This window comes from Pleurodeles waltl, chromosome 9, assembly GCF_031143425.1.
Source record: "Pleurodeles waltl isolate 20211129_DDA chromosome 9, aPleWal1.hap1.20221129, whole genome shotgun sequence".
Taxonomy (NCBI): Eukaryota; Metazoa; Chordata; class Amphibia; order Caudata; family Salamandridae; genus Pleurodeles; species Pleurodeles waltl.
Window position 1 is genome coordinate 394,835,483 of NC_090448.1, and position 26,538 is coordinate 394,862,020.

Below are 26,538 nucleotides of genomic sequence, written 5' to 3' on the forward strand. Positions count from 1 at the left end.
CCTGCACCCTACCTCTACTCATTCCTCCTCGCCCAAATCTCCTTTTGAACCCAGAGAATCATCAACATCCAATGATTGTTTGACTGAAACTAACATTGATGGCTTGGAAGGTTTCAGAGCAATATGGAACACCCCAGGAATTTCGTAACAGGCTGCGACATTCATCAAACAAGCCTGGGCTTCAGGTACCCACAAAAGATACTCATCTGCATGGCGAAGATGGACTAGTTGGTGTGATAGATGGGATACCAATCCCGTGGAATCAAATATTGAAATGATTGTTAATTTTCTGGCTGAACTAGCTGGCTCAGGCCTAGCTTATAGAACAGTCAACTTTAGATCAGCCATTTCAGCTGGCCATATTCACTTAGATGGGAAGCCGGTGGGTGAACATCCTCTTGTATGTAAATTACTTATAGGTATTCGATTATCCAACCCTCCTCAAACTAAATATTCCGTCCTGTGGGACGTCAATATTGTACTGAGATTTCTGGAATCCTGGCCGGACAATGGTTCCCTCTCCCGTAAACAAATTTCAGCCAAACTAACAATGTTATTATGCCTCATCTCTTGCAAACGCGTATCAGATGTCAGAGCCTTGGACTTAACAGGTAGAGTGTATTCACCTGAAGGGGTTACTTTTAACATTTCCAAACGGACAAAGACTAATTGCAGGTCAGTATCTTACCCAGCATTTTCAGACAACCCAAAGCTTTGTGTGGTTCAAAGTTTGAGAGAATATGAACTGGTTACAGAACCTCTTAGACAGGATACCTCTGGTCAACTACTCATTGCTTTACAAAAACCTTTTAAACCGGTCTCATCGGCCACCTTATCTCGATGGGTTAAATGGCTAATGAATGAAGCAGGCATAGACATTAATGTATTCGGAGCTCATTCGGTGAGGGGCGCAATGGCATCTAAGACGTATGCCCTAGGCTCTCGTCTAGAGGACATTACGAAAGCGGACGACTGGTCATCTGAATCCACATTTAGAAAATTCTATCAAAAACCTGTTTTAGATGTTGCTTCTGTGGTTATTAATCAGCTTTAAACAAGCATAATCGGAGCCTCCGGTCCTGAAATAGAATTTTAAAAAATCTAGCTTACGCGTCAAGAATTTTCAATTCTATTAAGGAGACGGAGGCGAGGATTATCCCTCCCTAAGAAATAATGTTGTTAATATCAAATGATTGTAATTATGTTTTGATTGTATAATAGACATTATTTCTTCCCACCCAGAATTGTTATTATCATTGAAAGAGTGTTTTACCTACATTACTACAGGATATTACATTATATATATTGTTTCCTTAGGATCTGATCTGAAGAATTCTTGAGGTCGCATCTTCCCTAATCTGAGGGCATTATTCACGGATCTGTTTCTTCGGTCCAATCAAGAAGTTCGGTTTCCAGAGGACTTCAGATCACACCAAGTTTGCAGTTTGAAAAGTTTTGATTTTGACGATTTGTGAAGGGACGTAACCAAAGAAAGAGGAAGTGACGTTAAGGGTCATGACATTTATGGACAAAGGGTATGGGTGGTGATTGGGCCACGTGATGCTGGGCTTATGCCTCATGGGACATGTAGTTAATATTTTTCTTGTAATATGATTGGCTGCTGTTTGGAGTTTAGTTAAGAAGGAGACCGCTTAATCCTCGCCTCCGTGTCCTTAATAGAATTGAAAATTCTTGATGCGTAACCTAGAATTTTTTTTACTCTACACGAGGTTTCAACAGGGAAACAGCCCACAGCGTGCACAATTGTGTATCGCAATCCCCAATTCAAACATGAACATGTAATACTCGATTAATACATGTTTTACAATCTTCTAATGTGTTATCTTAAAACAGAAGAAACAATCTGGGACGTCCTGTATTTTGCCAGTACATTATTTTAAAGTTCGGTTATTGAAATACACGTCTCCAGAGGGAAGTTGGAGGCCACGGGTTTAATAAGGAGAGATTTAAGGCGGCACATCATAGGTTGGGCGCGCAGTGCCTTTAAAACGTTTTCTTTCTGTAGTTGGGGCTGGAAGTGGCGAGCAGACGTCCAGGGAATTATGCACCGACTCTGGCAAATGAGAGGCGGCTTAAATGTCGTTTTGCAGTGGAGGGCTTGACGAACAGGGAATTCAGTTTTTGTCTGTCTCTAGAAAGTGTGACGGTGGAAAGACGGTGCCCAGGAGTGCCGAGCACTGGCGTCGAGAAATTTGTTTGCGATGGATGTGGAGGGGAGTAGATTTTCAGGGGATTGGCGAGCATGCGCCCCGGCTCACAGGTGTGGACTACAAAAACGACTAACGTGGCGAGTTTTGAGTTGATCAAGTTACGTTTCGGTTGGCTGGGGAGAATAGTAACCCTTGGGCCAAGCTACTGAGGTGTGGGTGTCATCGGAGAGATGGCACGAAGTTTGATTGAATAGTCTGGTTTCCTCAGTGGGAGGGTGGTTGCCTGCTGGGGCAGTCAGGTCTAGACTTGCACGCACCGGCAACGACACCCATTTTGATTTTTTGATTTTTAGCTGATGGCACGTTGTTTGAATAAGACGTGGGAGTTTACTGGTTATAGTTAATGGGAATCAAACACTAGTCCATTGTTTTAACACAAAGACCATAATAAATGTGACACTTCATCAAGTTGGTTAAGTCCCCTAGTGCAGCAACCACGCACAAACCTCAGCTTTATACACACCCATACTAAACCTGCAGAGAACATTTCCTTTTATCTCCTCGTGTCTTATTTTTTTTTTAAACCAACGCAGAACGGACAGACTAAGAAAACAGCCAAGATGTCTCAATAGATGTCCCTAGCTGGTCAGAAAGACATGTCTATGGTGTCATGCGGCCCTTGCAAGCACCAAACACAGACACACGGATGAATGTATTCCAACACTGGGACTTCCAGGTTCAGCCACTAAAACACTTTATAAATACCACAAACATGTAATAAAGTGCCACTGAATTAGCATTTTATTATTAAAACATAGATTAATTAGTCAACAAATGACCTGCAATGGTTTTAAAATGAGTAAAGTCTCTACCTGTAATCTGACAACTCGATGGAAATGGAGAGAGCCGTAGAAATCATTTACTGACATTGGTTTGAATGCTCTAGTAATAATGGTACTTTGGGGCTGTAACAGGATTACGAGACACTTGTTGTTTCCCTGCACATATTTCCCTATGCAATACTTAACAAAATATGCGCAGCGAAACACTAAGATTTCAAGTCTTGCTTCTTAGAATAAGATTAATATGAGCTATTGGCGAGTAATTTCCCTTCCCATTCTCATCTCACAGGAAACAAGGCAGATGGGAAAGAGAGCAGATCAAGAATGGAGGTATCTGAATGCTGGACTGACTACCGATGCTCTCTTTCATTTCCATTTTTGTGAGTTACTCGGAACACTGGATCATTGTAATTTCTGACTGATATTATCAATGTGCACCAGAGGTTACAAAGGAAATGGACTGTATTGACCTGTGATAGGAATGTTATGTACAACATGGTTAACATGAATCTATTATAAACATGAAGATGTTTCCCCAAACTTACCCAAAACTCTTCTGATAGTGACAATAAAGGCATCTTAAAAAAAAAAAAAAAAAAAAAAAAAAAAAAGAGTGCACGTTGCCCCCTTTTTTTGGCAAATTTGCAACGAAATTTACTTAAGTCGTTTGTTCAGCCCTGTAAAAGGATTGTTGTGAAATGTAAACAGAGGTGTTTCCTCCCAGTGTCCTGTGAGGTTCATTTCAAGATTACACCCTCCCTTCCAACCCGGAAATCTCTCGAACTCTCACGATTCTTTTCCTTGACAGAAGACAACGAGGACTTTAATCTTCACTCTCCCCCCATATCTTCTCCCTCTTAAGCTTTACTCCAGTTCTTCTTGCCCCTGCTCTTTCCACCTCCTATTCCCTTTCTGCGATTGTTGCCCTCGTCATTCCTACCTGCTGCTCTAAAACACTCTGTTTGGACAGTGCAGCCAGAAGCTGAAGGTTGGTATCTGCGGCTTAACGGTACCGCTACATACTTGCAAAACACCCAGGTTAAGGGTTGGGACACAGAAAGTAAAATGTACTGAAATTGTCTATTTATGGTGAGTGCCCTCCTCTCCATGCTAACGAATCTTAAGTCCATGCTGCCCAACTGTACCTTCCAATACTATAAAGTTAACATTTGAAAATGGCAGGAGCCCACCATTCAGACACACAAGGTAATCAAGCGGAGACTGAGATCACGCGACCAATGTTCAGCACAATACAGCAACTACCTTAAACCAGACTCCCAAAAACTCTACTTAGCCAAAGATGACCAGAAATTACTTTAGTCTTTACCTCCCCTCCTTGCCATCTTTCTACAGGAAAAGTACAACGTATGTACAGGTAATGTTGCGAGGCTCTAGTTGCAAGCCCCGAAGGGAACAAAGCTCTGAGGGACTATTACAAGTTGCCCTGTGATTTGTATTGAGCTAGTAACGACTTACCAGCCCCATCAGAATTATGATATACATGCAACAGTGCGGAGCCCCTGTAGTTCACCCAAAGACTGCACCTGCTGAAAGCAGACAAAATCTGCAGGGGTGAATAATGACTAACTATTGGGATCCGACTGAGATCTACAGATTTCCACCGTAGTTCCTCAGGGAACCCCAGGTTTCAGACTGTAATCCCTAGTGTTTCTGCACTTCCTAAGTTACCAGGACCCTTGATTTGAGCAACTCCAAGGTTACGGAACTACTGCTTAAAAAGCAAGGGCACACTTAATGGGTACCTTCCTAAACAGCTATCCCAATAGGCCTTTACGTACCTGGTGAAGCAAATCTGCCTTCTGCGTCTGTTTCTGGCGACTTTTTTGGGCAGCAGCTCGATTCTTCTCTCTTTTTTTCCATTTTCTTGCCCCCACGTCTTTGGGGATTTGAATATTCATCCAGCACTATAAAAAGTATATTAGAAATACCTCATGAGCATAGAACTTTGTAGCATCACAGATACAGAGATCAGAACACACAATGTACTCCCACAACCAGTCAGTAAGGCATATCCTGGAGGAAGGTCAGATATTCACAACTCAGGTCCTTAGTTCCACGTTAACTCTGCGCAGAGATACCAGGCCCGCAATTAACAATTCTGACTGGTTTCTCCACAGGAGTCAATGGGGCTCACAGGGTAAACTGGCCAGAATGAGGAATGACCTGTCAGTCCCAGAATTATCATGTCCTGGCACACAGGCTTTCCCTTATTTCGTGGAGTTTAACACTGATATTTACCATTTGTTCTTTGCAGGTGGTACGTTTCTGTGGGGGCTGGTGTGGAGCATGGGTGTAAAGTGCAGAGGCTGTGACCTCTCTGGCAGAAGCATTGTAGGCTCCACTCTGTGGTGCTGAAGGGGGTGAGTGGGCCTGGCCTCAGCCTGCAGACAATGCCCTCACCAACCATGTTTTTTGCTGTGGTGTTTCTGAATCCCGAAATTACCAAGTCCATAAACACCAGACCTGAGTTTACCAAGGTCTAAACCCAGGAAACAATGCAACATCCCAGGAAAAAACAAACAATTCATCAGATTTCATTTTCCAATTTTAAAATGGCATATATAACTTTAAAGTGCTACTGTTAGTCGCTTGCCAAAATCTACCTATAAATAAATTGTTTCTGTTTCACTTTAAAATAAATCCAGTACATCCTATGGAGATAGCAGTTTCTCTGAAGAATTTGACTTTTTCTGCACTTTGGGTGATGGGGAGGTTAGATTATATTTTCTTAAATTCTTTGCTAATCCACTTTCCTGTTCGTGCAGCCTTGAGTAAGCCCCAGGTGTATATATACCGCCAGGGGGCGACACACGTGTCGGCTGTTCTTTTCTAAGAGTTTCACAATACATTTCTACTGGATTTATTGACTTGGCCTCAACGTGTTATTTAAAACACCCTTGTGATGTAAAGATTTTGATCTTTAATTTGCATTTATGATGGGTTTACCAATATTTTGTTGCAGCTGTATGTTTCTTATTTGAGGAAACACCTCTTTTGGTGGCCCACCACTCTACGAATAGGGCATTGTGGAATTAGAAGAGAGTGCTGGACCTTTGGAGTGAAGTTTTCTATTACTGAAGTATGCTCATCTTTATTAGTGCTGTACGTAATTAGCAAGAGGGAGAGACAGCCAGCAAAACAGAACCCGATTAAGCAAGGAATGGAGGAGAGAGAATGCGCAGAAGCAAACAGAGTCTATACTCGTGGCTTTGTAAGGAAATGGATATAGTTTATGAGAAACCTCTTCGATGAGAAGCAGCCTGTATGACGGTCAGTAGACACTTTCCCGTCTATAAAGAGGAAGTGTGTGGTCAGCTGGTTAGAGGTGGAAACGTGGGAGACAGACGACCACAAGCCGTTATGTAGTTATAAACACCTTGTCTACATTTCAAGAGACTGAATAAATGTCATGGACAGGAGAGTCCTGAAAATATACAAAATTAGTCAACTATCTATAAATGTGCGGAGCTGTTTATACTTCACTGTATCTTTGCATCCACAAAATGTTCCAGTGGTGCATCGCTGTCCTTGAGCAACTGCTGGACAACTAACCTTAGCCTTGAAGCTATACCAGACACAGTAGAATTGAAAGTTCACAAAGGACACGCGCGAAACTGGACAACAGGTGATACAATTCACTACTGACTAATCTTAAAAATTAAATGGCATTTATGTGACTTAACACTGTTTAACTTTTCACTTTTAACAAAAGTTCTTTTTTCCCGCTAAAAAATGTCTCTGTGGCAAAAATGAGACTTGGCTATTACACCACGTATGTCACTCCGAAATAGAAAAACAGATCAAATTGTGAAGCCAGGCGCGAGCGGGTAGACTAGTAGGTGGACCATTGGTGCGCTTCCCTTGATGACATGAGTAAGGGGTCTCCTCCCCCCCCCCCCCCCCCCCAACACGCATGGCCAAATCGGACCACGAGTTTCCCTCTCCATGTTTCATTACAGGCAGTGCTCTGACTAACTACTGATATTAGGTTGCATACTATTGCTTTGTTTTTCTCCCCTTACTGGCACATGAACCCTACGACATTGTGTGACTACGGGGCAAGCTCCCCCATCCCCCTGAGAGGTTGGAGGGGTAACCCAAAGTGGGTAAGTGTGGCTGTTCTCTACGAGTCTCTCAACTTGCGTGTCTATCCCTACGGCCAGGTTGTGATATCTAGGTACATTTATGACGGAATCATATAGGATCCTTGAGAATGTTACAGTCACTTGTTGTGGGGCAGTATTTGCTTGCAAGATTATTGAAGTGAGCATGATTAAGTGCTGTTCTGTTTGTGTTGCATGCAATGTTTTTGCACACAAGATTGTTTTTGCTCAAGGTCCACAGCTGAGGACTGACACTTGCATCCCTCCTTTTCCTCTAGGAGCTTTCCCAATGACGAGAAGATTACATGAGGCAATACACAGGTGGTGTTTGTTCTCTGTGTTCTCTCTTCCAGGTACCGCAGCCCTAAATGTGGTTGGAGAAAGCGAGTTAACATACTATCTGCATTCAAGTTTTAGCACTGCATGTTTCATATGTTCAGTTTGACTGATTACACATTGACGCTGGGGCAACTTTATACGCAGATGTCCTGATAAAAGCCCAGGACCTTGTTAGGTCATAGATAGGGGTTGAAACATGTCAACAGCTTAAGTGAGGGTCTTGGGTCCATATTATCCTAACAGTCCCCTCAAAGTGATTTTAACTCATACCCACGGTGACCACTAATAAAGGGACACCTTTGGCCAACGCAAGGTATTTTCATCTGTAGAACCGCTCAGATAGGATTTATATCAAAAGTGCTCCCTGGAGTACGTCTGAGCTCACCCTGGCTTTTAGGGGCTAGGTGGACCCGATGTTGAAGCATGCCACTAATAGAGTGAGTGACGGTGACATGTAAAGAAAATATTTTTTTCTTCTGAAATAATACTGTTTTTTTTGCCTTAAGAAGGAGGCTTAGAGTTCTTGGCTGGTAATACTCAGTTTTGTGAAGAAACAAATTTTGAACTAGCCATTTTTTCATCAGATCTAACATGCTAGGAAACACTGGTTTGGGCTACTTATGGTGTAATGAACACGAGAAACATGTAAATTAGGATTAACTATTGTCCTTCTAAAGCTACAAATATTTTCAAATATTTAGCATGGCAAACTAAAAGGAATCATTGGACAATCCTGGAAGGAAAGCATTTCCAGCGAAAAGCATCAAAATCAACAGTATTAATTTGCCTTCTAAAAACGCCCCTTATCTTGGAAAGTCTTTCACCACTGAATTTGTGGAGCGCTATCTCGAGCGAAAATATAATTAAAGTGTATTACCAGCCCAATCACCTCAAAGGACAGCAAGAGGGATCTCTTTCACTTGATCACCTCTTTTAAAGGTCTGACGTTAGCCTAGACCTTTTGTTTTCACTAAAATATATATATATATATATATATATATATATATATATATATATATGTATATATGTATACACACACACACATGCTTACAGGGGATTTCAGTCAGCCCTCTTCATTCACTGGTCTGCTGTACAATAATTCACATTTTGCTTCCGCCCACCATAACATACAGCATATGCCATACAATCAGCCACATCAGCCATTGGCTTACCTGACTGAGAGTGATGGCTTTCAGATCTTGCACAATGTGCACATCTGCATAATAAGTTGTCTCCTTCATTGCCAGTGACTACTGGTGCAATGTGTGATTATATATATATATATATGTATATAGATACATACATACATATACACACAAACACACTGTGAGAAAGTAGCCTCTTTCTAGCCTTGTTACCCCCACTTTTGGCCTGTTTGTGAGTATATGTCAGGGTGTTTTTACTGTCTCACTGGGATCCTGCTAGCCAGGACCCCAGTGCTCATAAGTTTGTGGCCTATATGTATGTGTTCCCTGTGTGATGCCTAACTGTCTCACTGAGGCTCCGCTAACCAGAACCTCAGTGGTTATGCTCTCTCTGCTTTCCAAATTGTTACTAACAGGCTAGTGACCAATTTCAACAATTTACATTGGCATACTGGTACACCTATATAATTCCCTAGTATATGGTACTGAGGTACCCAGGGTATTGGGGTTCCAGGAGATCCCTATGGGCTGCAGCATTTCTTTTGCCACCCATAGGGAGCTCTGACAATTCTTACACAGGCCTGCCAGTGCAGCCTGAGCGAAGTAACATTCACGTTATTTCACAGCCATTTACCACTGCACTTAAGTAACGTATAAGTCACCTATATGTCTAACCTTCACCTGGTGAAGGTTGGGTGCAAAGTTACTTAGTGTGTGGGCACCCTGGCACTAGCCAAGGTGCCCCCACATCGTTCAGGGCAAATTCCCCGGACTTTGTGAGTGCGGGGACACCATTACACGCGTGCACTATACATAGGTCACTACCTATGTATAGCGTCACAATGGTAACACCGAACATGGCCATGTAACATGTCTAAGATCATGGAATTGTCACCCCAATGCCATTCTGGCATTGGGGGGACAATTCCATGATCCCCCGGGTCTCTAGCACAGAACCCGGGTACTTCCAAACTGCCTTTTCAGGGTTTGCACAGCAGCTGCTGCTGCTGCCAACCCCTCAGACAGGTTTCTGCCCCCCTGGGGTCCAGGCAGCCCTGGCCCAGGAAGGCAGAACAAAGGATTTCCTCTGAGAGAGGGTGTAACACCCTCTCCCTTTGGAAATAGGTGTGAAGGCTGGGGAGGAGTAGCCTCCCCCAGCCTATGGAAATGCTTTGATGGGCACAGATGCTGCCCATCTTTGCATAAGCCAGTCTACACCGGTTCAGGGATCCCCCCCAGCCCTGCTCTGGCGCGAAACTGGACAAAGGAAAGGGGAGTGACCACTCCCCTGACCTGCACCTCCCAGGGGAGGTGCCCAGAGCTCCTCCAGTGTGCCCCAGACCTCTGCCATCTTGGATTCAGAGGTGTTGCTGGCACACTGGACTGCTCTGAGTGGCCAGTGCCAGCAGGTGACATCAGAGACTCCTTCTGATAGGCTCTTACCTCTGTTAGTAGTCAATCCTCCTTCCTAGGTAGCCAAACCTCCTTTTCTGGCTATTTAGGGTCTCTGCTTTGGGGAATTCTTCAGATAACGAATGCAAGACCTCACCAGAGTTCCTCTGCATCTCCCTCTTCACCTTCTACCAAAGGATCGACCGCTGACTGCTCAGGACGCCTGCAAAATCACAACAAAGTAGCCAGACGACTACTAGCAACCTTGTATCGCTTCATCCTGCCGGCTTTCTCAACTGTTTTCAGGTGGTGCATGCTCTGGGGGTAGCCTGCCTCCTTCTTGCACCAGGATCTCGGAAGAAATCTCCCGTGGGTCGACGGAATCTTCCCCCTGCAACCGCAGGCAACAAAAGACTGCATCACCGGTCCTCTGGGTTCCCTCTCAGCACGACGAGCGTGGTCCCTGGAACTCAGCAACTCTGTCCAAGTGACTCCAACAGTCCAGTGTCTCTTCAGTCCAAGTTTGGTGGAGGTAAGTCCTTGCCTCCCCACGCTAGACTGCATTGCTGGGTACCACGTGATTTGCAGCTGCTCCGGCTCCTGTGCACTCTTCCAGGATTTCCTTCGTGCACAGCCAAGCCTGGGTCCCTGACACTCTAACCTGCAGTGCACAACCTTCTGAGTTGTCCTCCGGCATCGTGGGACTCCCTTTTGTGACTTCGGGTGGACTCCGGTTCACTCCTCTTCTAAGTGCCTGTTCCGATACTTCTGCGGGTGCTGCCTGCTTCTGTGAGGGCTCCCTGACTTGCTGGGCGCCCCCTCTGTCTCCTCATCCAAGTGGCGACATCCTGGTCCCTCCTGGGCCACAGCAGCATCCAAAAACCCTAACCTCGACCCTTGCAGCTAGCAAGGCTTGTTTGCAGTCTTTCTGCATGGGAATACCTCTGCAAGCGTCTTCACGTTGTGGGACATCCATCCCCCAAAGGGGAAGTTCCTAGTCATCTTCGTTCTTGCAAAACACCAAGCTTCTTCCATCCGGTGGCAGCTTCCTTGCACCCTCAGCTGGCATTTCCTGGGCTCCTGCCCACTCTCGACACTGTCGCGACTCTTGGACTTGGTCCCCTTGTCTTACAGGTACTCAGGTCCGGAAATCCACTGTTGTTGTATTGCTGGTGTTGGTTTTCCTTGCAGAATCCCCCTATCACGACTTCTGTGCTCTCTGGGGGTTGTAGGTGCACTTTACACCTACCTTACAGGGTCTTGGGGTGGGCTATTTTTCTAACCCTCACTGTTTTCTTACAGTCCCAGCGACCCTCTACAAGTTCACATAGGTTCGCATTCCACTTTTGGAGTATATGGTTTGTGTTGCCCCTATACCTATGTGCTCCTATTGCAATCTATTGCAGTGAATCCCAACCTTTTTATCGCCGCGGACCGGTAAATGTTTGATACTTTTTCCGTGGCCCGCTTGTTTTGATTTAATAATTTTAATTTAATTGTATTTAAACATGCCTTCAAGATTTGAAGACCTCGGGCGGCCCGGTGCCGATTGATCCGCGGACCAGCACCGGTCCGCGGCCCGGGGTTTGGGGAACACTGATCTATTGTAACTTTACACTGCTTGCATTACATCCTTTTGCTATTACTGCATAATTTTGGTATTGTGAACATATATCTTGTGTATATTTCTCATCCTCATACTGAGGGCACTCACTGAGATACTTTTGGCATATTGTCATAAAAATAAAGTACCTTTATTTTTAGTATATCTGTGTATTGTGTTTTCTTATGATATTGTCCATATGACACCAGTGGTATAGTAGGAGCTTTACATATCTCCTAGTTCAGCCTAAGCTGCTTTGCCATAGCTATCTTCTGTCAGCCTAAGCTGCTAGAAACACCTCTTCTACACTAATAAGGGATAACTGGACCTGGCACAAGGTGTAAGTACCTCTGGTACCCACTACAAGCCAGGCCAGCCTCCTACACACATATACATACAAATATATATATATATATATATATATATATATATATATATACACATACACACACACACACACACACACACTATATATATACACACACAATTTCACCATGCCAAGATAGCCACACAAGGGTGTGCATGAGCACATATTAGCCACCTTCTTTCAGTGTTTTATTTTATTTTATTGGAAACCATTCAAAGAAGACTGCCGCCTTGTACACAGCGACATTCATCTTTTAAGGGTTTTTCTAATACTTTATTGTAAAAGCAATTTCCAGATAGCAGCTTGACGTGCACGCACAGGCCCATTTTTTGTAATGATTTTTGTAAAAGGCTTTTACAATGACAAAAGGAAAACAAGCATGTGCAAAGATAAAATGTTGTCAGTCAACACCAAATCTATTTGCTTTGCTAATGCTTGTTTAGTAGGACTGTGTGAATATAATCCAGCTACTGAGACACAGCCATTCAGACAAATCTCAGGTTGAAATAAGGCATTGCGGTCATTAACCAGGCTGTGTGCCTGCAAGTGCCCATGGCTGTAGCCAGGGTTTCTAGCTACTGCAAGCGCTTTGGGCTGCTATGGAAATTTCAGCTGCAGTGAGTACCTCACTGTAGTCTGTAGCCTCTGTGTATCACTACGCTCTGGCCTTTTACTATGGTCCAACACTCTCCTGCCCCAACACCAAAACAATCCTGGAAAATCCTTAGACATTGCCGAACACTTACACCTGCTCAAAAAACACAGTAGGGGGGCACATCACTATAGCCAGGCCATCAACATAAATGGGTGATCCTTGTATGCTTACAACGTGCTGCAACTGGAGGAGCCCTTGAAAATCAAAGCCTGACCAAGACGGAACACAGGAACAGGAGATGCATAGGTTGGCAGACTGTACCGCATGGGAGCACCAAGCCGGACCGAGAGAGTATGGCATCAGCAGCCCTGGAGTCCCTCAATGGGGACAGGAAGAAGGCAGATAAGGACAAGGGGTCCAGCTCCTGGAACCTAGGTTCTTCCTCAGGACTACGCCGGACAGCCCCGGCTCCCCTTGGTGGGGTTGTTTGACTATGTTGCTTAAATGTGTTTGGTTTAAGGGTGGGGGATGGGTGCGCAATACGCAACTGCAGTTATATTAGCCAAGCGGATGGGTCTAGTATCCATACTGAGACTCATTTACCCGAGGGAGGAGATAAAGTGACTCGCATAAGGGACATACTGGCTGATGATACTCTACTCATACCGCCCACACGACTGTTAAAATAGTCACTCTCAATGTCAAGGGGTTGAATAACCCAATCAAGTAAAGTGCGATCCTTTGGTATCTACAACACGAGAGCTTACTTATGCCTCCTGCAGGAGACCCACCTACTCCCCGCAGATCATCATAGAATGCGTTCCAGATCTTTCCCAATACAACACCTCTCCTCATGCAGGGCCAAGGTGGCAGGGGTGGCACTCCTAGCATCACGCTCCTTCCAGGGCATGGTGGGAGACAAGATTGGTGAAATACAGGGTCACCTGCTGGCCTATAGGATACACACTGGGAGTACCCAAGTGGTCTGAGAGTCTCTATACACCCCCAACGAGGGACAGGAAGGGTTCATTCACAAGCACTCGCAAAGGTCATGACTACACCTGACAGGCAGGTGCTCGTAGGGGGTGACTTTAACATAGTCTTACACAAGGAATGGGACAGATCAGCTTCCAGATATGGTGGGACTGGGCTCGATCTGCGAGAGGACTGGGGACACTGGAGGAACTGGTGCTCCCAGACCTCTGGAGGGGCAGGCACCATACCACTAGAGACTACACCTTCTACTCCCACACACATAAGACCTACCCTCGCATAGACTTTTTTTGGGGGGTCTAAGGAAATCAGACAGACGACGGGTGACATAGAAATTGAGCCCTGTGCTTTATCAGACCATGCAATGGTTACCCTCACACTTAACATCCCTCTCCGGGCCGAAGGTCCCCACCCCTGACGAATGAGAACCACAATCCTGATGAGGCTGGAGGTGGTTGCCCAGATAATCAAAACTATTGCTACCCACATAGAATTTAATGACATGGGTGACACCCTAATCTCTATTGTGGGACACGCTGAAAGCGGTAATTAGAGGGGAACTTATAGCGATATCGGTGTCAGATAAATTCAGACGCGAGAAAATGGCACAAACACAGCAGCAGGTGACGGAACCTGAGAGGATACACAAGAGGACAGGGGCCCAGAGAGTTTTGAGACAACTCAGTGCAGCTAGCCCCAATTAGTGGGGGTCAACATGGAAAGGGCAGAATACGCAGCTCTCCGACTCAGTCATTCCTATTACGTGGGCGGCAACAAATACGTCCGCCTTTTGGCAACCAGGCTTAGGGCTCAGAGCGGTGGAAGTGATAAGGCACCCAGAGGGATCAGAGGTAACGAGCGACCCTCAGATTGCCTTAGCCTTTTATAGCTTTTATCAGGCTCTTTACTCTCCCCAGACTGACCTGGGCACTTCACTGCAATATCTCAAACAGGCCCACACGACTAAACTGACGCCTGTGGAGGCAGCCCCGCTCGAGGCCCCCCATTACGTTAGTGGAGGTAATCTCGGCAATAGCTCGATTGGAGGCCTCAAAATCCTCAGGACCAGACTGTTTCCCCGGCTCCTTCTACAAAACATTCCGTACCAGCTTGGTGCCGATCCTAACCCAACTTTTTAACAATATCACAGGTCCAAAGGAAATGCCATAATCTATGCTGGACGCAGCCATATTGGTAATCCCGAAGCCTGGGAAGGACCCCACTGAGTGCGGTTCCTACGGACCTCTCTCACTACTAAATGTCGACTTCAAGTTGCTTATGGGTATTCTTGCCGCTCCCCTGAACCGGCTGATGCCAGAATTGATAGATCCCGACCAGGTGGGTTTCATCCCGAACCAACAGTGTGGAGATAACACCAAACGGATACTACACACATTAGCCAAAGGAAACTGATGGAAACTGATGCTGCTCCGCATAGATGGCGAGTAGGCGTTTGATCGAATCCACTGGCTGCACCTTCACACTACGCTGGAGCACTTCGGCCTGGGGCCCCAGTTCCGAGCTTGGATAGCGAGTGCATATAGTGAACAAGGGCCTCAGTTAGAGTTAATGGGAGCTACCCCCTTCCTTTTTGGTGGGTCGCAGGACCCGCCAGGGGTGCCCAGTGTCCCCTCTACTTTTTGCTCTATATATGGAGCCCTTTGCTCAGAGGGTGAGGGACAGGCCAGAGGTCACTGGTGGTGTATTTGGCAGTAAAGAATATACCATTGTGCTTTATGCAGATGATGTGGTAGTGGCTCTTGATGACCCGTTAAAGGTCCTCCCGGCTTTTCTGGACGAGGTGGAGGCTTTTGGGACGGTGTTGGGTTTCCGGGTAAACCTCTCAAAGTCCCAAGCACTCAGTCTTACGCTCTCAAAGGAGACGGTGAACCTATTAGCACAACAATATCCCTTCCGGTGGCAGAAGGACTCCATCCCATACTTTGGCATTCGGATAGCTAGGACAGTATCAGAATCCGCAACGAAGAACTACCAGCTTCTCCCGAGAGGGGTCAAGGCTGACCTGGCAAAGTGGAGACACCACCCCATCTCATGGATTGGCAAAATAGCTGCCATTAAGATGTCGGTCCTCCCCAGGGCAGTATTCCTATTCCAGGCACTGCCGGACAAGCCTCCTGGCTCCCTCCAGGCATTGCAGGGTGAAACCAACCACTTTTTATGGGGGATGGGGGGCGAAAAACCCAGAATGGCTCGCCTCCTAGCGTATCAACCCCCGCACAGGGGAGGCCTGGGGATTCCAGATGTCCGGCAATACTACAAAGCTACGCAGCTAAGGTACCTGGTGGAGTGGTCCAGACCAGACTTGGACATGCGTTGGCTGTTCGTGGACCGTGCAATTGGGCGCTTCCCTTTGGAAGATCCCATTCCTGCAGCGCCCCAATAGGCCCTGGGGCCTGTACTCGTCCCCAGTCACCAGAGCTACCATAAGGGTGTGGGACCACACAGCCCGATCAAGCAAACTAACCTCCTTTCCCTTCCCCCTGACACCTATTGTGGGGAACCCGGATTTCACACCCGGCTTGGACTACTGTGCCTACGGCGCTTGGACATCCCTCTTCTTCTGATCCATTGGACATTTGTTTAACGCAGAGGGAATCTGCCCTTTGAATATTTTAGAAGGTCCCAATCTCTCCCGGAGACAGAGAGAATGTGTTATCTTCAGATCTGCCACTAGGTATGCACCACTCAATCAGGAAGTAGGCATGTAGACCTCTCACACAATATGAAAGATGGCAGCTGACAAAGAAGACAGACAAACACAATTTCGGAGCTCTATGATTTGCTCCACCGGGCCGTCCAGACTCCTAAAATACTGAGTCAGACATGTTGGGAGACAGAACTGGGAAGATCCAGGACACCGGGGGACTGGGAGGCAATCTATTATACGGCACACACCATAGTGCGTTGCGCAACCAGCACAGAGACTGCAAGGAAGATAGCTACCTACTAGTATCTCACCCCAGCCCGGCTCCATCAAATGGACTGCTCACGGTCACCCCTCTGCTGGATGGGACGCAACGGCCTTGGTACACTGGCACATATCTTGTGGGACTGTCAGAAGCGGACCTCATACTGGGAGGGAATCTTAAATGACATTGATCTTCACATGAACACCCAACTCCCGTGCTTCCCGGCATACATTACACCCCTTGAGTTCTGCTTTTTCCCCCCTTTTCTACACTGAAAACTCACAATAAAGAAATTTGAACAATAAAAAAAAAATGATAGCAGCTTTAAGAGAAAAGGGAAAATATCCCCTGACCCATGGACTCCTGTGGTAAGGTAAAGAGACCCTTCATGATGTAAAAGGTAATTCTGCAGTGTTTTTTGTGAGCCTTGGACCACGGATTGCAAACCTCAGAAGGAGACTGAGGTTCTCAATCCTTCTGTTGCATCCACATGACCCAAGAAAGGAGTTTTGAATGCTTGTTGCCCCCCTACTTGGGTTTGTGCACCCAGGTCGATGTTCACAAACCCTATGGGGATGCGGCAGGCTCAACAAGGGCTCATGAGTCCTTCAGAGTTCACTAACCCAAAAATATATTTTAAATAAATAATAAATGTATTTTAATCTTTTGAAGCATTTCATACAATTAAGGCAGAATTCCTCTATTCCAAGAGTCGTGTATGTAGTCAAGAAAACAGAATTTTCTATGCATAATGATATTTTGCTATGTTCTTCAAACCCATAACTGCGCAAAGATGTTGTTCACTTTAAATAAGTTCTATGTGTTTTTATGAACTAATGTGGAGTCGTTCTAAAATTAAATATCAAGGGTTTTGGTTTTTAAATTGAATTAGAGGTACAGTTATTTTTAAATCAGAGCCAGTTAAAAATTCAATCATTCCCTAACTGAATTGATATTTATATCCTGGTAGATTCTATAAAAATGATCAGATTAATAAATATCCCATCAAATTTACCCACATTTTATTTAAATAGTGAACTTTTTGTACAGATAAGAAAAAGGTCAATAGTTTATTTTGAGTATATTTAAATTAAATATTCCTATAAATAAGCACACTGGTTTTGGTTTGAGGCAAGCTAGATTATGTTTTCACAGAGTTTTCTTCTTTCATCAGTCTCATATGGTAGTAAATAGAAAAGGTACAATACTTATCCATTGTCCTTTAAGGAAATGATGTCATGTGTGACTTAAATATGAAATTAATGGTTGTCTCTTCAATTATTAAACAGACAAGTCAGATGAATTGATTTAGCTTATCAATAGATAGGCCTTATATAAAGCATTCCATGTTCTCTACTATAGGAATATGTAATAAGTGTTGAGCAAAATTATTAAGTTGGGGATATATATATATATATATATATATATATATATATATATATATATATATATATATATATATATATATTGGGGTGGTATGGACTGACCTGAATGAGGTGTGAACCAAATACATAATATTTTGGACTAGATATATAGATGACCTATTATCTGGGATGGCACTAGAAGCGATTTTCATGATTTTTTTCAAACACAATTCAGGGAATGATCAAAATTTAGCCTTTACCTATAAGATTGATGAGAAGGGAAGGGAATTTCATGATATTCTTGTCTAGATAATAGATGGTTCCGTTCATACATCTTTAACATAAGCCAACAGCTGGAAACAGCATTTTAAACAGGCAGAGTCACCATCCTACTAGCCTTAAATGGAGTATCCCTTCTGGGGAACTCCTTAGGGCTAGAAGAAATTTCAGTAGCCTACTGTCTTACCACGTGGAAGTAAGTAGGATGACTTAAAGATTTCAGTCTAGGGGCTATCCTGGGAAAGTCTTGAAGACGGCTGCTGAAAAAGCTAGACTCAAATCTAGAGATGAGCTCCTCACGACAGGGGCCAGGAATAGAGGATTCTCATCGAGTCTGGTTGATTATTACCTATAATGCGTAATCGAAGACCATTAGGAACATGATTTCCAAACATTGGCATCTTGTCAAATCTGACCCAGTGATCAGTTCTAACTTACCATCTCACCCCATACAGGAAATCATCCTCCCTAAGGGATATGTTGGTACACAGTCACATGAGTTTACAGAAGGAATGAGGAGGGTGGCGTATGGAACAGGTTTTACAAAACGTGGACAATGTAAGGCATGCAAAGCCAGTAAAGATATGAAAATGTATTCTCTTCGGACTGGCTAAACAAAACACATCAACAAGTTCATAACTTGCAGTAGTGATTTCTGCATTTGTGTGCTGGTGTGCCCTTGTGGCCAGATTTATGTGGGGAGCACCATATTTCCTGTTAGAAAGAGGGCTTTGGAACATATGTGTGCCATCAGAAATGGTGACCTGATTTAACCTGTGGCGAGACACTGGTCTATTGAACTATCTATTAAGTGTCATTGAGCTAAATAACTTTGCTGCTATAAGTTTATATATACAATTCTATTAGGGGAATATGCATGCTTGTGTTTGTAATTATATCTATTCCTATTTTCTGATACGGGAAATGCAGAGACACTAAGGAGCTCATTTTGACTTCAGCAGTCTTTTGCCAAGACTGCCGTCGAAGCAGGTGCCAAAAGACCGCCAGAGTTGGAGGGTTCGAAGACCGCCGCTTTATGACTCACCAACATATTTCCAACCATAAACGGGCAGAAATCTGACACCTTTGGCGTGACCAATGGAGGGGACCGCCAGCACCACTACGTCGCAAGGACTCCCCCTGCCATATTATGGCAGTCTTTGCATGTCGGTGCGGCATTGGTGGTGAAACCGCCGACATGCATGTATGTGTGCGAGCATGTGTGTGCATGTGTCGGAATGGGTGTGCGTGCGTTTGTATGCGTAGGGGTGTATGTGCATGTATGCAGAGGGGGCTGCGTGTGCAAAGAGAGGGGTGTTTGTATGTATGCGGGTGGTCGGGCGGGGGTGTGTCAGGAAGTGCATCGGTGAGTGGGATGTGTTAATCGCCAGGGTTTTCGTAGCAGGGCGACCGCCGCAAAAAGCCTGGTGGTTTGCTGCCTCGTAATACCATCAGCAGTCTTCGGCATGCTGCAGGCCCGGAGGGGCTCACCGCTTGCCACAGTGGTCCGACCGCACCTGCTGGACTGGCAGCATTGTGACAGTTTGGCTTCGGTCAAACCGCCAAACTTGTAAAGCTGTGGTCTTTACTGCCGGGACCACGACAGTAAGACCACTACGCTCGTAATGAGGGCCTAAGTGTTTTCTCAATATACGAAAAACATGTCAGTATGTCTCCCTTGTTTGTTGCATGGTTTGCAGATATGCTTCTAAAGGAAGTTGTGCATAATTTTCAATATACTGTGACAAAGATCTTGGTTATCACAATAAATGTCTTTTGTGAAATCCGCTCCTGAGTGCAAGTCTGGTTTCTCTATGATTCTGACAGCGCTGTTGTCTTGTATATTGTTCAGTTAAAAATATAGTCCCTCAAAGTTGTTAAGACATCAACATAAAAAGCAAATTTCAGTGATTCGAACTGGATTTGACTTCTTAATCTAGATAAAAGGGCTCCAAAAGTCTCCGAAATAAGGACTACTTGACTATTTATATTTAATTGAATCATTATGAACTACTATTATTAGTCTAGCAAAGGCAACCATGCCAGACAAGATTCCAATAAGGGCACCCACATGCATGATTACCACCAGTGATAACCTCATTGCATAAGGTAGGATTGCCAGCACAAATGTAAAAAAAGCATCATCAGTTTGGAATGCCTTTACATGGTTAGTACATGACAGTCATAGCTGCAATGCTCCTGGCACCAAGCTAACAGTATCAGTAATAAGTTTTGCCAATGCCTCATGACTTAAATATCAGCTTTAAAAATATTTTGGAAATCTAGATGTTTTCTTCAAACATGAGCATTTGAGTTCTACAAATTCACATTTTTATCTCGAAATCATACTTCTCAATTCTGGGACACACATATCAATTCAACCAAGCAAAAGAGTCTACTTTAGTAGGCTAGCCTGTACACAGGAGAGCTACTTGCAGGAAGCTGGAGAGCTACCTGCAGCTAACGAGCTACTTGTTGGAGAAGCCTGGTTTAGATTTTACTTAAGAAAGCCACTGTTAACCTTTTTTTCCTGGACTGTAATTACTGCTGAGTACTTATTTAGTAAAAAAAGAAAAAAGGGAGCACACTGCCTCACACTCCAGCAAAAAGTTAGCCCCAATGCATCATGGTAAATGCAGTCACTTTGTTTTGTGTTGAAAAAAGTAATCAAAAGTCTTTCACCTAAGTAGGTGCAGCAAGTGCTGTGTATCTCTAGACACGTGTTTCTAGGTTTAGCCCGTCATCAGCAGAGAGCAGCCAAAGTCTGTGGGGTTGCTTGAAATGCAGCCAAAAGTCAAATTTACTTATTTAGTAAGTCTTTAAAACTTCAAAATGTTATGATGGCAGTATCCGTTTCTTGCCCATTGTATACCCAGGTCTATAAAACAACAAAATGCAAAAATGCATAGAAGCTTAAAATTATACAATTTTACAAAGACAAATCAAGAGTTCAGATGTTAAGTAAAGAGTACATTTTGGTCAAACTAAATTTAGGACACATTATCATTAATAATAATTTAGTCTACATCCAGAAGAACTAGTACAACAAATTGATTATTTTTAATCTGGTCAATCATTTGAAGATGAAAATAATTACCAATAGCAACAGTCTGTCTTAGGAGGGAACATATATACACACACATCTTATGTCCTCCTCATAATTTTTGGGTTAAAGTTAAATCCAGTGCTTAATTTGTAAAATAAAAATGTGCTGGTGCTCAAAGCTCTTCTCTGAAACACGTGGTTGCTGCAATTAAATGTGCGAGCACGGAATACCGAGGCAGAGTAACCCTGAAGCCATCTTGGGTCTCTCATCCATTTACAGCCACTCCAGCTCACTCTCGCAGCTTTCCGCTTTCTAACTTTGTGAAATGTTTTCACTTTTCTCTTCCTCAGTCTTTCCCATATGCGTCTTTTGCTACAAGAGTTTGCAGCAAATGCTCTAGACAGAAGAATAAGCCCCGGCCCGCAAATATAAGTGCCGGTGCTCAGCACCGGAAACAACAAGCACAAATTAAGCACTAGTTAAATCCAAAATGAATTCGATTTGTAGTTCTTCTCTGCATTTATTTTTCACTAATTTTGTTTTAGGTGTTTTAGGAGGTTTACCACATGTTTGAGCTGATTCGTTTATGAAAGGTGAACCTGTGGGTGTATTCTCAGTTGTAGCCAAGCAAAATATTGCTTTCAAGTAGTAAAGTAAATGGATTGTCATATAAACCTGGGTTGAATGGAATCTGTCACAATTTAAATTGAGTAGAGTGGATGTTTTCATTCCACCGTTCCCTATAAAACTGGATATACAGGGGTCGTCTTTAACCCTTTTGATCTTCATAATCTTCTATGGATGATATTTTGGAAGATGTGGAAGTTCTTCATCCCAAGTTAACTTATTTGCTTATAGTTTTTTACTTTAAATATTATTTCACACTGTATTAATTTTTCCTAGAATGTACAGATGCTGAAAATGACAGACATAGATGGACTGACATGAAACCAAGTAAATTATGTAACCTTGAAAAGGTAACAATGCTTGTTATAGACACTGATGTTTCGACAGGTAGTAAAGAGGCAATGTGCAGGTAAACAGCTTACTGTGAATTAAGCCAGTATTACTAGGTGATCACTCTTCGCCTTCCAGTATCAGTACAGGGCTGTTTGAAAGTCTTGAAGTGAGATGGGGTTACGGATTACTGGTATACTCAAGTTCTAGTGAGAGGGTCCTGAAAGATTAAGTGATCGGAATCTGGAGAAATAAAGCATAGGGCCATTTGGGTGTTGTGTGTACTTGTAAGGCACAGTATCACCTGCAAGGGACTCCTGCCGCTGAGCAGTATGTGTGCCTAGCCTGGCCCGTGGTAGACTGGTTCATTGAAAACCTAGGTCTTCAGCTTTTTGTGGAGTTGAAGAGAGGGAACGGCTCTGATGTCGAGTGGGAGGTTGTTCCATGTTTTAGGAGTGAGGCAAGAGAACATTTGTCCAATTATTTAAGTAAATATCAGGATATGTACTTGAAGATCCCTAAGTGATATATGAAAAGGCTACAGTGCTGTAAAGGGGTTTCCATTAGTACACAAATATGAGCTGTTAGATTAAAAGACTGACAACATTCTCTGAGTATAGATGTAGATCTGTGATATTTTATGAGCAATGTTATTTTTGGTTTGAGAGATTATATATATATATATATATATATATATACACACATACACACATATACATACACATACACACACACACACACACACATACATACAGTTATTGTTATATGATATTTGTTTTTGCATGACCGCTGTTGCCTGTGTTATTTTGTTTGAGTCTGGTTGTTGTCCATAGTCTTGTTTTTTTCTATCTTTATAAGTTTTATTTTTGTGTTTAATTAATTTAGGGAATTGTTGTCTTTTTGTGCTTGGAAATTGCATAGTTAAGTATATATTCGTTGAATAAAATACCTATGGTTTCTTAAAATATGTATAGTAATCATTAATGAGAGATGCTTTTAATTTAATAGGAGAGATAAATGTGTTTTTGCTAAGAGAACATTTGTCCTCTTGCGCTGGTTCTGTGTATGCATGGGATTTGTGTGAGTAGGAGTCCTGTGGAGGGTAGGTGTCTGAGTGGTTGGTGCAAGGAGATGACATTTTCAGGTAACTGTGGAATAATTTGTGTAGTGCCTTGAATGTGTGTGAGGATTTAGAAATTAATGCATTTGTTGATCAGGAGCCAGTAAATCTCTCAGAGGTATGGTGTGATGTGAGATTTGAATGGGAGGTTAAGGGTGAGTCTGGCTGCAGAGTTCTGGATGGTTTGTAATCTGGTGAGATGTTTGGTGTTCCCATAGTCAAACCTGCTGGTGACTAGGATGTGAGTGACCTTTTTTTTTTAATTGTTGCTTGGGAGGCTTTTGTGATCTTCCTCCGCATCTTTGAGATGTGAAACCAGGATGCAGAGACAGTGTTGACTTGTGTTACCATATCCAGTTTGCAGTTGATGAGGATTTCGAGGTTCCTGGTGTGGGTACTGAATGTGAGTAAGGGTCAGAGTTTGGTTGGCCATCAGTTGTAGTCCCATGGTAAGGTGTTCTTGACAAAGATAATTACGTCTGTCATGCTGGTGTTGATCTTGAGACAGTTGGCTTTCATTCAATTTGCGACTTTGGTTATTCAGGCAGTGAACTTGTTTCTTGTGTTGGGGGTCTTGTCTTAGAGGGAAGAGAATGAGTTTCATGTCGCCGGCATAGGAGAGGATGTTGATGTTGTGTGCACGTATGACTTTGGTCAGAGAGCTCATGTATGCATGAAGAGGATGGGGGTGGATAATGAACCTTGAAGCACTCTGCAGATAAGTCTGTGGCTTCCGAAGTGTAAGGTGTCAGGCTCACAACTTATGTTCTATCTGTTAAGGAGTAGATACAGCGGAGAGGGGTCCTTGAATGGCAATCTCCTGCATATGCCTGAGGAGGATGGGGTTTGAGACTATCAGGTGCTGTGGAGAGGTCAATGAGAATGAGGGCTGCTGGGCCTCCTCTGTCAAAATGACGTGGATGTCATCTATGGAGGTAAGAAGTGCGGTTTCTGTAATGTAGTTGGGCCTGAACCTGGACTGTGTGGCATTGATTGAGCTGGTGGTTGCTAAGGTTGTTGGTGAGATGTTGATGGATTATTTTCTTTAAGATCTTTCCTGGGTATAGTAAGTGGGAGATGGGTCTGTAGTTTGAAAGCACAGCTGGGTCAGTGGATGGTTTCTTGAGCAAGAGAGTGACGGTGTCTGGGAACGTGGCAGAGTCAGTGGTGGCATTGAGGATAGGTGTTAAAGCTTCGCTGATTGATAGGAGTCTTTTGGTGAAGGTGTGGTGTGGGCAAAGGAAGAAGGTGATGATAATGACTTTGTTGCTGCTGGCGTCAATGTGATTTGCAAAAACTTTTCTCTTGGTGGTTCACATATGTTGATGGCTAACGTCTTAGGGCGGATTTGAAGATGTCCTTATTTGTGGTGGCTTGGGTTATTCTCCATTTTTGCTCCAGTTGCTTGCAGTGTCATTTTGTCAGCCTGAGTGTCGGCAAATGCAGTGCTGTTTAGGTTCTTGATGGCTTTTGGCAAATTGCTGGTGTGCTCAGGCCAGTAGGCAGGAAGGGTGGAAGCTACTCATCTCCTGCAATGCTTCTGCAGCTGAGGAGTGCAAGCCTAGTGGTTGTAGGTCTATAGTGGTGCAGGATGGGTATGCTCAAACTGACAAGGGCGAGCTCTGTCCAGGTCATAGTTGATGTCTTGTCGACTGAGACGTTGCTGATTGAGAAGGAAACTAAGTCAGATAAGGGTCCGGTGGTCTGAGTGCCTTCGGCAACATGCTGGGTGAGGCTGAAGATTCCAAGGTTTTCCGGAATAGACAGGAGAAAATAAAGGTCTCCGAGGAGGATGAAGGTGCTGGTGTTGATAAGGAGGGGTGCAACGTAGTCTACAATATCCCTGATGAAATTAGTGATTTGTATATAAGGGTTCCATCCAGGGAGAAGTTGGATGTGGTTATCTTGAAAGCGAGATGTTCCATCTAGCTGGTGGGCTTGTCCGTGTAGGTGGTTCAGCTGCTGGCGTCTTATACTTCTGTGGTGTGTTTTTTGAGCGAGCGGGTGTTGAGGAGCATGCATAAGAGTTTGGTGTATTACGTGGGCAGTGGCTGGTCTGTGTGAGCGCGAATAGGTGGCTAGTTTGTGAGTGAGTGGGCTGCTGTTGGTGCAGCAGTGTGGAGTGTAGGGTGTGAGAGAGTGCAAGAGAACTTGCAGGAAGTGCATATGAACACTCTGACCACATTGTGTAGTACAGGTGTTAGCAGCAATGTGCTGAGTGGTGGCCAATGTTGAGAGCACTGAGGAGCATGATAGCGGTGGTAGCTGGGGGGAAGGGAGGGCGGGTGGGGGGGGAGGGGGATTTCCAGCACTGGGTGTGGTCCAGCTGGCTTATTTTTTTGTCCCACCAGTGGTGTGCCCACTGCATGTACACATAACAGTCCAGATTAAGCAGTTCCTGAGAGGGGGAAGGAGTGCAGGGGGCGATGAAGGAGGGGGCAGTTACTGGTTGCTGTTAGATTTTGATTGGTGGATCCTATGTTGCAAGTGGGAATACAGATAGTTGTGGAGTTCCATATACAGTCTGGAGTTATTTGATTTATGGCCATGGACACCCTGATCAGCAGTCCCGTTTCTGGCAAAAAGTCATTTTACTAAAAAAAAAAAAAAAAAAAAAAAAAAGAAGAAAAAAAAGAAGAAAGAAAAAAGAAAAAAAAGAAGAAAGAAAAAAGAAAAAAAAGAAGAAAGAAGAAAGAAGAAGAAAAAAAAGAAGAAAAGAAAGAAGAAGAGAAAAAAGAAGAAAAGAAAGAAGAAAGAAAAAAGAAGAAAAGAAAGAAGAAAGAAAAAAGAAGAAAAGAAAGAAGAAAGAAAAAAGAAGAAAAGAAAGAAGAAAGAAGAAAAGAAAGAAGAAAAGAAAGAAGAAAGAAGAAAGAAGAAAAAAGAAGAAAAAAGAAGAAAAAAGAAGAAAAAAGAAGAAAAAAGAAGAAAAAAGAAGAAAAAAGAAGAAAAAAGAAGAAAAAAGAAGAAAAAAGAAAAAGAAGAAAAAGAAGAAAAAGAAGAAAAAAGAAAAAGAAGAAAAAGAAGAAAGAAGAAAAAGAAGAAAAAGAAGAAAGAAGAAAGAAGAAAAAGAAGAAAGAAGAAAAAGAAGAAAGAGAAGAAAAAGAAGAAAAAGAAGAAGAAGAAGAAGAAGAAATTATTGAACAAAGCCCAATATAAATTGACAGAATACATGCACTCTTCTCTGTACATATGTACACAATATGCCTTAAGTAGTAGCAGTCATCTCTGAGATGGTGAAGGGTGAAGTTCAATTCAAACAAAAACTCATCAA

The 26,538-nt window shown here is 43.6% G+C and overlaps 1 protein-coding gene across 1 annotated transcript in view; it reads right to left on the reverse strand.

Moving 5' to 3' along the window:
• BATF2 (basic leucine zipper ATF-like transcription factor 2) overlaps positions 1–26,538 on the reverse strand; it is a 59,385-nt gene that overhangs the window by 13,842 nt on the left and 19,005 nt on the right. The window contains exon 2 of the mRNA XM_069207095.1: positions 4,813–4,938. Within this exon, the coding sequence (XP_069063196.1) occupies positions 4,813–4,938 (126 nt within the window). The remainder of the gene's footprint in view (positions 1–4,812; positions 4,939–26,538) is intronic.